The sequence below is a fragment of the Notothenia coriiceps genome, unplaced genomic scaffold, assembly GCF_000735185.1.
Source record: "Notothenia coriiceps isolate Sejong01 unplaced genomic scaffold, NC01 NC01_scaffold00035942, whole genome shotgun sequence".
NCBI lineage: Eukaryota > Metazoa > Chordata > Actinopteri > Perciformes > Nototheniidae > Notothenia > Notothenia coriiceps.
The window spans coordinates 96,905-109,341 of NW_011368643.1; the positions used below are offsets into that span (position 1 = coordinate 96,905).

General features: G+C 43.9%; 1 protein-coding gene across 1 annotated transcript in view; it reads right to left on the reverse strand.

Annotated features, from left to right (window-relative positions):
• Window positions 1-12,437, reverse strand: part of adgra2 (adhesion G protein-coupled receptor A2) — a 37,809-nt gene that overhangs the window by 2,087 nt on the left and 23,285 nt on the right. The window contains exons 3-18 of the mRNA XM_010791850.1: window positions 7,491-7,562; window positions 6,493-6,564; window positions 6,330-6,401; window positions 5,637-5,800; window positions 5,039-5,252; window positions 4,723-4,887; window positions 4,445-4,643; window positions 4,200-4,349; window positions 3,933-4,094; window positions 3,218-3,418; window positions 2,901-3,090; window positions 2,095-2,303; window positions 1,471-1,598; window positions 1,181-1,304; window positions 951-1,099; window positions 148-237 (exon numbers count right to left, since the gene is read on the reverse strand). Of these exons, the coding sequence (XP_010790152.1) occupies window positions 148-237; window positions 951-1,099; window positions 1,181-1,304; window positions 1,471-1,598; window positions 2,095-2,303; window positions 2,901-3,090; window positions 3,218-3,418; window positions 3,933-4,094; window positions 4,200-4,349; window positions 4,445-4,643; window positions 4,723-4,887; window positions 5,039-5,252; window positions 5,637-5,800; window positions 6,330-6,401; window positions 6,493-6,564; window positions 7,491-7,562 (2,361 nt within the window). The remainder of the gene's footprint in view (window positions 1-147; window positions 238-950; window positions 1,100-1,180; window positions 1,305-1,470; window positions 1,599-2,094; window positions 2,304-2,900; window positions 3,091-3,217; window positions 3,419-3,932; window positions 4,095-4,199; window positions 4,350-4,444; window positions 4,644-4,722; window positions 4,888-5,038; window positions 5,253-5,636; window positions 5,801-6,329; window positions 6,402-6,492; window positions 6,565-7,490; window positions 7,563-12,437) is intronic.

The window sequence follows — 12,437 nt, forward strand, 5'->3', positions numbered from 1 at the left end:
AGCAGAAAGAGGAGTCAGGAAGGTCAGCGCAAAACAAGGACACGTCTGTGTGTTCAACGTTTCACACAGAATTATTCACTTCAGCACCAAACAAAACAACACAAAGTCAAGAGCCAAATGGAGCAAGGATAAAAGAAAAGAACTCACTAAGGGCTGTTGTCACCGTAGTTGTTGACATTGACAGCTGCAGTGATCCCGCAGATGATAAGAGGAACTCCACCAGCTATCAAATAGAACCTTGAATAATAGAGAAAAAGCATTTAAAACACAAGTTCCTAGCCGCAGTTTCAGAAATCTAAAGCAGTGTTTGTTTGTGCCACAGGATGCTGTTTGACCTTTGGCTGCTACGATGTTTTTAAATTGCACATGTTGGTGTCATTTTCCTCCAATGATTCTCTGGCTGTCTATAATTTAAACGGAGCTGTGTGATCCATCACTCCCATAGTGGGCAGAGCTTTACAAGGGTCAGCATAGGCTCCAGAAGTCTGTGATTTAATGCAGCCTGTTCCCATGTGGCTGAGTGGGCAACAAAGGAGTAACGGGGGGGGGGGGGGGGGTCAGCGGGGTCAGAGTATGATTGCAGCTTCTTGATCACAGGGGCAGGGGTGGAAGGACAAAAAGAAGGGAATATTTTGAAAGACAGTGCACCCCCTGAATCACCCTGCGCAGATTTATGACGACCTCCGCTGCTTCTGTTTCGTTGGTTTCATACTTTCCTACCCTCCCCCACTCATAAAGACTTATAGCTTTTACAGCAAGACTCTGTTATGTCCCGCCAAGGGACATCAAACACAGAGGGACTTTAGTTGTTGGGCACAATGACCCACTTTGATGGGGGACAGTCTGGGTGGCCATGCATACAAACTCTGTCTAAAAGATAAACCGTATTGACAGCAACAATCAAACAGTACAGGAAGTGGGTGACATTGAGTTGTTGGCTGCTCACTGACCTGAGCATGGGTCGCTGAGTAGGCGGAGTTGGAGGCTCTCCCTCTGGCTGTCGGGGCGTTCGCCACAACGTCTCTTTGTAGATGACCCGGGCACTGACTCCGATCCACAGCAGGGTGGAGAGGGAGGAGTAGTGCAGGGCGATGCCCACCTGTCACACGTTACACTCAGGTAAGACACCAAGCCTCCACACCATTAATCAAAATGAGGAGAATTTAAATGCATCACTTACTGCTTGACAAACCACTGGGTAGCTGGTCAGACTTATGCCTCCAACGTAGATGGCTGTCGTCATGGCTATGTGGAAGCAGGTATTCAGTAATGTGTGCCAGCTTTTTCTGGAAATGTGAATTGAACTGTATGGGCAAACGTAACAATTATTTAATAAGAAGCCAATAACTAAAAGAAGTGAGAAGTGTGTTCATGCACATACAATGCATATATACATTAAGCGTCTCTGAGCACTGGGAAAAGCGCTATAACAATTAAAGGTATTATTATTATTATTATTATTATTATTACCTGTGGTGTAGTATGTGTGTGATGATGATGGTGAAGAGGCAAAGGAGGAGCAGTGCAGTGCAGGCGTACACCACAGGGTGGAGCACCCTCACAGAGATGGGGTTGGAGTTGGGGAAGTCAGGCACCTCCTGGAGAAAAATCCCACACAAATGTACATTTCATTGAACCTTGATAATCCAGGATTATTACTAATTTAAACAAAAAATGTAAATGAAAGAAATAAGGGAAAACGATTTCATATCATATGGAGAACAATGTATGAAGCTTTGTAGATGGAGTGGAGCCACAACATCTCCCAGCATCCAAACAACACTTAGTCCCATTTTAAGAAAGTCTGTCAAATGTCTGTGAGTCTGTGTGTGTGGGATTGAGTGTGTGTATGTTAAAAGGGGGCGGTGGGTGGGTGGCAAGGTGGGAGGGGATGTTTGTTTGTTTCGTAAGTATGAGTCAGGAGGGAAATTATGTGTATTGTATTTTTTAACTTTTGTATTAATTTATTCATGTTTTTGTTTATTTGGAAGAAATTGATTGTGTTTTGAAATGCTTAAAGTAAAATAAAGTTCAAACCCCCACTCATTCAGAAAAAAAATAATAACCCGTAATGGATGATGAAAATCAAGCTACCTGCAGCACAGCATAGTTGCTGAGCAGCGAGCAGCGCAGGGTGGAGGTGCTGCTGTCACTGTGGACCAGCTGACAGCCCTCCTGGCTCCAGGCCCCCTGTTTCTCCAGACCCTTCAGGCTCCACTGGGCCGCCACAGCATCAGAACCAGGGGACAAGTGACGCAGAGACACCCAGATGGGCTCCGAGTGGTTCCACATGCTGCAGCCGTCTGAAGCAAAGGAGCGGAAATTGTAGTGAAATTGAGTCACGGATACTTTTACATTGCTTCAAGAGTTTATTCCATTTGAAGGACATCTCTCAACATCCTATACAAACTGGGTCCTAATGTGTTTGTTAGGTGGAAATAGCTAAAATGATTGCAAAGATTGTCAAGGTTGAACAACAAATGAACAACGAAAAGTGCTGTAATGCGTCAGGCGTGGGTGCTCAGATAAAGTAAATTCCATCAGTCACAATAATGGAATAAACTAGCACATACTGGATGATAGAGAAATGGCTTTCTGCTTCTTCAATGGATTTTTCTGTAGATTGAAATAGTTGAAAATCAAAACTAACTGCTGTGTGTTTGTTTGACCCCAAGACCCAATTACTGATGCCACAGACCGCCTTTTTTTTGTATGGATAATGCTACAGTGTTGCAGAGCTTAAAATATTTTAACATGATGTCATATCCCACAAGGCCATCCGCAAGATCGTAAAACAAAAAAAGTCTCAGAAAGTCTATCCAGCAGTAGTTTTAGGAGCAATGTTTTGAATATGAGAAAACAAAAGTGGTTTCACAAAATAGGCTGAGAGGGTTTCTCACCTAGGCCAACAAAGATGACTGGAGTGTTGACGCTACGGCGACGAAAGTTTTGCCCGGCGTTGCTTGAGTTCCCAAACAGTGGGAAAAAGCTGCCAGTTCTGAAGGCTACAAATTGAAGCTTACAGTCTGCAGGAGCATCGGGAGGAAACAAAGTAGCCGGGAGCGTCACGGAGGCCAGGGCTACTGAATTCTGTGGAAGCAAACACATTTTGTATTTATGTTAGAATCCACCAGGGCGACTTGATGACTTTGATTGCAGATACAATATAGCACAGTATTTACTAATAGCATCCAAGATAAGGGGTCTTCAAGCTTACCTTTAGTGGGAAATGGTTGAGGGAGGTGTTGTGGGAGCCGGTGCTGCAGCGGAAACGAAGCTGCTGCTCATGAGTGGATTCTGAGGTTTCCATTCCCAGGCTGCCTGTAGAAACCTCCCGACGCTGGTACGCGGTGCAGGTGATGCCAGTGAAGTGGGCCGGTCTAATGAAGTGGGCCTCCATTACGATGTTCTTAGACACCTGCATGCATCAAAATATAGAGGGTAAAGAATGTGTTCATGTTTTGTCATGTGTTCATCAGCCATTCAGATCATTGATAGGGTTTACATTTTGCTTTAATGTTTCTGAACATAGGACATTTTGTGTAAGAGGCTAAATCATTGTGAAAATATAAACATATGCACCATAGTAGCAATTTTACACTAAACTCCCAGATTTTAATAACTACACATACATGTAATTTCCTGTTGTCACAATATAATGGGAATGTAGGACTCACATTAAACTTGCTTTCATTGTTGCACATTCACAGCATAAACATTTTGACTCTGTGTTTGACCATTCCTTATGTTAGAGAAAAGCTGCTACTAAACACCTCTTGGGAAGCAGTGTCAGGGTCAGCCACCTCTCCAGGCACCAGTTAACACTTGGTCAATTCGGGAACCCCACATATATTTTCAGGATATATTCAGCTTATAACATGCTCTGATAAAAAGGTTATGATAAAAGTTACACTTCGGTTGATAGTCCCTACCATGGAGAAGTCCTGAGCGTGGCCATGCAGCTGAGGCCAGGCCAGCGTCTCCAGAGAGGAGACGATGGAGCTGCAGGCTCTCTTCTCTCTCTGGGCCAGAGCGAGGATCTGGCTGTCCACCTGCATCAGGTTACTGCCCATCTCCACCAACACCTCTGACAGCTGGAACCAAAACACAAATATTTTACAGCTAAAGGACAGTTACTTTGGGATTAAACACAACATACCTAAATACTGTATGTAGATACATATAGAATCAAATCTTACCTCTCGCAGCTGTCTGACATATTCCATAAACTTCTCCATAATTTGCGCCACATACAACACATCCACAGAGTCAGTGAAGCCTGAAGTCTCCATGGTGTAAGTGCGCACCTGATGTGCCACAGTGACCGCGTTGGACGCATTGATGGGCATCTGTGAGGCAAAAACAGGGCAAGGTATGACGTTTTGAAACAAGTCTACATGGCACTTACTGAACAGGAACCATGTATTGATGTTAAGCTACTGACCAGGATGAAGGTATGCAGGACGCGGGTGATGCCATTGGTGTAATGGCACTCTGAATAGTCACCCTCCTGCCAGTTTCCAGAGCGGTCACAGTATCGAGAGGCTTTCTTCTCCTCGATACCTCCCTCCATAGGCAGGGAGGAGTAACGCAGCTGCAGGCAGTACTGATGTGAAGTGATGCCCGCCAGAGTTCTGGGCCACCTGGGGATTAAAAACCAGAGCAGGGTGAGACGGCTGTTTCTTTAGGTATGTATTAATAATCCTTGGATCTCTTACTAACCTGAACTCCCCACGGTTGTTGACAAGTTTATCCTCTGGACAGAAGGAGGCACTGTTCTCCAGCACCACTATTTCCACAGTGCGAGACGAGTTGCCCCGCCCGGTGGAAACCACACACTCCCACTCTCCCCTGGCCTCCACATGTACGTTGAATAGGATAAGCTCACTGGATAGAGAGAATAGAGACCGCTAATTATAACAAATTATCACCACATGTTCTTAAGTGTGCAGCACTACAAAAAACATTATTCTACATCAGATGACTTTGCACAAGGTGAGTGGTTTTAATCATGCAATCATTTCATAGATTTCTGTACCTGGTGATGAAGGTGCAGTCATGCAGCTCACTGTCCTCCAGCTGGACGCCCATCTCGGGGTCAGAGGTCACCAGCTGACCGTTGTGACGCCAGTGCAAGGTGGTGATCTTGTCCACTAAGGTGGCGGTGCAGTGGAAGGGCAGCCGGTCGCCTTTAAAGACCACCTGGCGCTGGGACGGCAGCAGCGAGAGGGTGTGCAGCTCCAGAGGACCGTCTGAGCAACATGGTGGGAAAAGACGCCGCCATTACACATCACTCTGAATGACTTCTGCTGCTCTCTCATTACTCAACCTCATCTAAATGTTTCCACAGAAGCTGTTATGAGTCTGCTTTTCTGGGGAAGATTGGATGCAGGCAGCAGCAATTCATAAATGAAACCCACAGGATTAGTTGTCAACACGGCTCACTGATAGTTTTAGAAATAAGTTCCTGCTGAGCTGCTGGGATTGATCTCTTTTAACCCCTTTTTGGCGCACTAAATCTTAAAAATACACGAACGATCTTAAACGGTTGTTATGAGCGTGCTGTCATTAAAAAACACAAGCCAATGTTCTCTGTAACAAAGTGGTGAACTGCCTTATTCACGCTGGGCGCTCACCACAGCTCAGCTGGCTTTCCCTCAGTCCACGCAGGGGCTTTCCCTTCAGGCTCCTTGGGTAGGCACACAGGGTCTCGTCCCCCAACCGGGCTGAACTGCTGCGGAAGAATCCCGGGACCCAGCGTAACCCGCAGTCACAGAACAGGTAGTCTGAGTTAAAGTTTCTGTAGAGAGAAGTGACGGTCATTTATTCTACTTTTCACTCCACCTGGCTCCAGTGTTATGTGTCGTTGCTCTTTATAGGATCCACATGTATACCATTATTTGTTAAGTGACACCAAATTCTCACTAATATAACACTATATATCTGTAATATATGACAGATGTGTTGTTTTTACCCTGAGATAAATTGACTGTTTGATGCAATAAATAGCAGTTTGGTGTATTAAAATCAAGAACATGTTTGCTCAAATCGGAAATGTTTCAAATCTGATACATCTCCTAATTTATTTTTGCCTTGGTTCAAACGTCTACAAATAATTGTATGAGAAAATATCCTAACCTAAATAAATACAAGCGAAACAAATGATCATTGCTTGTATGCTTTTATGAGTTTTCAACAGGCTTGAGTTAAAATATATATTAAATAAACAAAATTGTTTCTACGTTATTTATGATTCTATTCAGATAAAAGATTGTTTTCTGTGAGAGTGGATTTATTGTAGTATAGTGCCACTGCCCTCTAATACTCACACTTGCTTGAGGGACGGCAGCTCCTGAAACACTCCTGGATCTAAAGTCGATATGATGTTGCCAGAGAGGTTCCTATCAGTACAAAAAATATATAAACAAGTTAATTCCATGGCTTTCCAACAATGCAGATTTGTATTGTTTATGGTATCAGTTTAACTCTTACAGTTTGGTGAGATTGGTCAAACCCTGGAACATCTCTGCAGTCAGGCAGCCAATTCGGTTGTTGGATAGGTCGCTAGAAATGTGAAAAGACAAAGGAATTTTGTTAATTTTAAATCAGGAGGACTCAACAGATTGTGATATCTTGTCTCTTTTGCATGTTGTTTTTATGATATCAGATCAAACACTACACAAACTCCTTCCGGTAAAACTGTGCAACACTACCATTCTGCTCTTGTTTTAAAATACAAAGTTATTTCCCTCTAATAGAAAGCTTAGTTAGAAATGTTAACATCTAAACAATCATGCCCTCAGTCCTTGCCACTTTCCCTTATCTCCACTCCATGGGACCCCAGTTAGAGTTTATCAGTGATGGGGTGAAAGCGGGGCCCCTGTTCTGCTGTCCACCTCTGAGTGTGATGTATAGCCACAGCCAGAGAGGGATCTGCTCTGTTGCACCTCTGACACTACCCAGCAGAGAGCTGTCCAGAGCATGTGTTTATCTCCCCCTGTTTGTTTTGAGAAGCCCCAGACCTTGCAGGGAAAACACAAGTAGGGGGAGGAGGGAAGGGGAGTCACGCGGTGCAGCACAGACGACCAAGAACGACCCACGCCAAAACCAGAGCTCGGTGTCCAAAGACGCAAACAGTCGCTTCACTGACGTGTGAGAAACCTCTGCCTGGCCCTGAGGTTTCCACGGTGGTGGAGGTAGGAACCAGAGATGAGAATGCAGGGCCCCCACAAGGATCAGCAAAAACACTTGTTGAAGGAGGCCTTTTTTGTCCCACTGACACCAGGAGCTCAATATAACCCATGTTATCTGCCATGAGCTGCCTAAACAGTATATACGAGGCGATATGTGAGCCATTTTCTTCTGTAAATGCTGCTCATTCAACAACAAAAAACGACCCTGCTTCCTTCATTTGTCTCATGCCATTCCCATCCCTGTGTCTATGATTTCGGTTCATACAGTATGTTCACTTCCTGATGACGTCTACTCACAGTTTGCGGAGCTCGAACAGGCCCAGGAAGGCTCCGGGCGTGATGGTGCTGATCAAGTTGTGCTTGAGGTCCCTGAGGAGAGAAAGCATAAGGGGTATAAGAAAATGCATAGCCTAAAGGGATGATTTTGAAATGTCTCTACAAATAGTTATACATTTGGATACAGTAGCAACACTTTTTTGGGAGTTAAATGACAATATTTAAACCCATACTGTATATGTATGGTTATCTTGTAACTGGAGGCAGAAGCTGAGTTAAGTACAAAGACTGGAAACCAAACCTGCCGACCAGCACCTCTAAAGCTCAATATTAACCTGTCACTTTGTGTTTGTTCTTTAATCCATTAAAAGACTTAATGTAAAAACAATAATTCTCCTATTGGCCACCTTTGAACAGAGCTTCATGCTAACAGCCTGCAGCTTCATACTTAATGGACATTGACATCGATCCTCTCAGCTAACTCTCAGCAAGAAACCAAATAAACAAATATCCAAAAATGTTGAACTATTGCTTCAACACCAAGATGTCGAAAGGAGGCTTCTTTAACTTGAAGAGTGAAGACACATTTCCTAAACTTGGCTCCTCCAGTGGGACACAGCAGGGAACCTCTGCAAACAGATAGGAAATATTATCCCGTCTGCCCCCTGGGATTGAAGCTAGCCAGATGCAGATACTCAACTAAATAAAATATGTGGAATATAAAAGTGTAAGTCAATTTTCAGCTTGTTTCACAACAACTCTTCACATTTTAGTGTTAGTCATTGCAAACACAAACATTCATTTCGTAATCTACCTTTCTAGATCTGATTACTATCCACTCATGTTTCCTGCCCTCTGTTCAGCCAGGTGCTCGTCCTATCATTTACATTTTGAATCCTGGATGTTTTTATTGGCAAGTTAGGAATATCTAGGAGGTAGGATATGGATGGTAATCGGCAGGACGTGGTCGATGTGGGCTGGAAAGCGATCCTTGTTGCTGCAGCATGAAAAATGCCTGCTCCCATCGGACTGGTCACAGAAGAGGGTTTTCTTCCAGTGGCTCAAAAGCATCAATGCTGCGGCTGCATTTTTGTCTAAATCACTACTACCACTGTGGTAGGCAAGACCTCAGGGGACTTTCTGGTCCTTTTTTCTCACCAAAATGATCTGTCAGCGCTGTTCTCGAACCACGCTGCCTCACACCATGTACAACCTCAGGCATCTCTTAACCATTGTCTTGTCCTCTTTCCAAGAGATGAGCTATTTTGATCAAACTAGGGCAGGAAAATTGTTTTAGAAAATGACTTCCAGTAAAGAAGCAGACAGTGTGGTATGGCTGGGACAGAGTCAGAGATCAGGGGCTTTGCTGTTGGTCCACGCTCTCGCTCAGCCATAGCTCATATCTGGATTATGGATGCTAGACAGGTTATAATGATGGAGCAAAGATCTGGCACCGGACCAAAAGGCTGAGGTCTGTTGTGTATGTCTGAGAGCAGACAGCCCAGCTCTTTGAGTGCATGCCAGCTTGTCACTTTGCAACAACTTCACAAAAAGGTGTAGACGTTTTAATTTCTATTTTAGGAATACAAAAAACAAAACCGGCTTACTGTTTGAATTTCACTAATCAAATCAAACGGCAGTATGTATGTGTGTGTGAGTGTGAGTGTGAGTGTGAGTGTGTGTGTGTGTGTGTGTGTGTGTGTGTGTGTGTGTGTGTGTGTGTGTGTGTGTGTGTGTGTGTGTGTGAGCCTGTAATCTCTGTACATGTAAACGTGTTTCTGTGTGTTAAGAGCTGAATAGAGTTTGAGGACCTGAGAACAATACTGCTGTTTCCAATCTGTGTGTCCCGGGACTCATTAGTGCGGCGCTGAAAGACGAGGCACTACCCACTATTTCCTCTCTGATGACCGTCGCTCCCTCCCTGTCTGTCCTCTTCACACTCATACACACACGCCTTGTGTCTTCAAATGATTAAAATCTGCTTCTAGTGTTCAAAAGGAATGTTTTCCTTTTTTTAAATGATCTGCCGACATGGTGATACCTTATATTTAACACTGCTTAATCCACTCTAAAATAAGTGCATTTATGATCAACTGCATCACGTCCAAAACAGTTGGACATTTTTCTGTACTCTTGTAATTTTATAAACAATTGTGACTTTTTAATTTAAAGAATCCTTGACCAGATTTCAAGACTGACTACCTTTATCTCATCGAAGGCTAGATTAGCCGCTACCGCATAACACCCACATCTCCAATCAAAGTGTTGGTGATGGCGTTGAATTGTGGGTAATGTAGGCTACATGTTTGGCCTCCTTTAGGGTAACTGTCTTCACGTTAGGCCCCTAAACTCTTAATAATGGTACAGCATGATTGTAATTCAAGATTTGATTCAGATCAAAGTAGATCTAAAGTACATATAAATTACCTTACAAAATCAAGGCTATAATCACACAGCATCAACCAGTACATGGTAAGTTGATGGAAAATAATTGTAAACATGTGTTGTGTTTCTAAACAGACAGAACAGAACAGTATGTGCACAAGCATACACACACACACCTGCATTGCTGTTGCTGTCCTTAGGAGACCTTGCATTGGAGACGTTGCATAATGCAGGCTGAAGACTTTTCTGTTTGCCGCTGTTTTCAGTTAAATCAAATACATATGAATATCTTACACACTGCACTGTAATTTGTATTGTTGTATTTTATACCTGTATTACGCTATATTAGCTTGTTTTATGTTTATTGTATTCTCTTCGCTATTTAAGGACTTTTTTTAAATCAAATTTTATAATGTGAATTTGTTGTAGGCTACTATTTCTTAATGCCCTTTATGTTTAAATGAGTTAGTAAAGCACTTTGAATTGCCTTGTGTTGAAGGGGGCTATACACACATGCCTTGCCTTGCATTGGTTTACATTCTCTTTTTGGATATTTACAGTAACCTAAAGCAAAATGCATGACCCTAACTGAGTAGTAGAGATTTTCAGCCAATAAAACGAACTGAGAGGCAGATGACATGATAGTGTTTAAGCACCTCAAGCTTTCTGGAGACAAACATGTTACCCAGTGTGAAAAACAGCACTCATCTAGCAATAGAAAAACAAGTGATCACACACTTTTAGGTTTGAATCACACTTCAAACCTAAGCATTTCCTGAAGTCTTCTCCTGTGTCCGCGGCATGAGAGGTTACAGCGCAGTGTGTGTATGGCCGGAGGAGTATCAGCAGTCCACTACTTCTGATACACTCTCTTATCACCAAGCTGGGGAATGTTGAGGAGCTCACCACAGTCAACAGGACTTGAATCACACGCCAAGTGCTTCGCCCCACACCCTAATCCAGGCAAACTCTGCGCCACTCGCCCACTCCCAAAGATTTATTTCCAACTTTATTTCCAACCTACAGTCCAGTAGCTCATTCTCAGGCGATGACTTGTCTGTGTGCCCTCTGGAGTAGACAGAGCCCTCCCTGACAACAACTTCACAGCTCAGTGGCCTCCACACTGATGACAACATCTGTCACCGAGCAAGAGGATAATAGCGGAGACAGAAGAAATACTTCAAAGCCTCACGCTTGCTGAGCATGAACATATCAGAGTTAAAAAGGTTGAAAGTTGCAACTTGTAGACGTCACTTTTTCATTATCTTCAGAAGGAGCTACATGGTTGGTGTTGACAGGTTATTATTCCTTTTAGAATGTAGCTTTGTAATCTCGGGGTGCAGTGATTTATCCACTTCTCCACATGTGGCCTGTGTGATGGGGTTGTGACAGACTTTAGCGCAGAAGAGGCCATTGTCTGCAGCCGCTGGGACTAACACCAGCGACTGACATTCCCCCCCCCCCTCCCCTAAACTCCTCCCGATCAATAGGGCTGGTCCTCTGTCGTTCTGAAGAGTAATTTGTTCTCTGTGGGGATATGGGATGAGCAGCCTGGAGAGGACCGACGTGCTTGTAGGGCATCGAGAGGGTAATAATGAAGACATGGTTTGTAAAGCGCTCAGACGTGGAGTGCTCCATTATCAGGAGCACAGCCATGGGGACTGGAGTGCTCCACTGACATTGTTTAGGCCCCGGCCCCGCAGGGAGCTGGGAAAATGACCGAAGCTAGGGAATGGCCACTCATTATCGCCAGACTGGAATCAAGAATTTCCTGTTCTTGGAATTTGTTTTAAAGGAAAGACATGGCAGCAGAGAGCCATTATTTATACTTAATCTGTATTTATTTCTTGTAGCAAACCATTAGGCAATTCCCTGACAAGATAAACAAATATGTTGAAGGATTGGACCTATGGTGGAGAAAAAGTATGCAGGGAAAACAGGCACCTCGGTTCCTGACAGAGGTCAGTGGAGACCATTTTTGTGCTGCGTGTCATTTCCTGTCTGGTTGGCGTCTGTAGCACGGAGGCCCTTGCTCGTTTATTTTTACAGTTTCCTTTTTCGCCTTTTTTTTTTTACTAGCTAGCTTTCCCCTTTAGGGAGGGGCAGGTGGGGTAAGGGGATTCGGTACTGGGCAAAATCGTCCCTGTGTTTGGCCTCGCAGACCCCACCTCCAGACTTCTCAACACACTTGCTCACAATAGGGGCTCTGTAACACAGGCCCCAAACCTACTCCCCCCAAAACAGGAAACCGGGATCTGCCGGCTCTTGTTTTTCTACTAATTTCCTGCTTTGCTGCCCCTTCCCCAGATTATTTTCTTTACTTTTTTCTGGTTCCTCTAAGATTGGGTATACATCATCAACTTGTTATCAGTGTTTCTCTGGATTTCTTAGTGCTGGCATGCAGCTAAAGCAGCAAATAGAGGCTAGTACATTCATAAATCTGCTGTCATTTGAAAAACCGTTGCACACATAATTTTGACTCCTGTCAAACCTGAACAATCACCACCTGACCATCATGAGTGTATTATGGTTTAAGAATAAAGCCCTCAGCTCTGCTCGTTACTGACGGAAACATAAACTGTG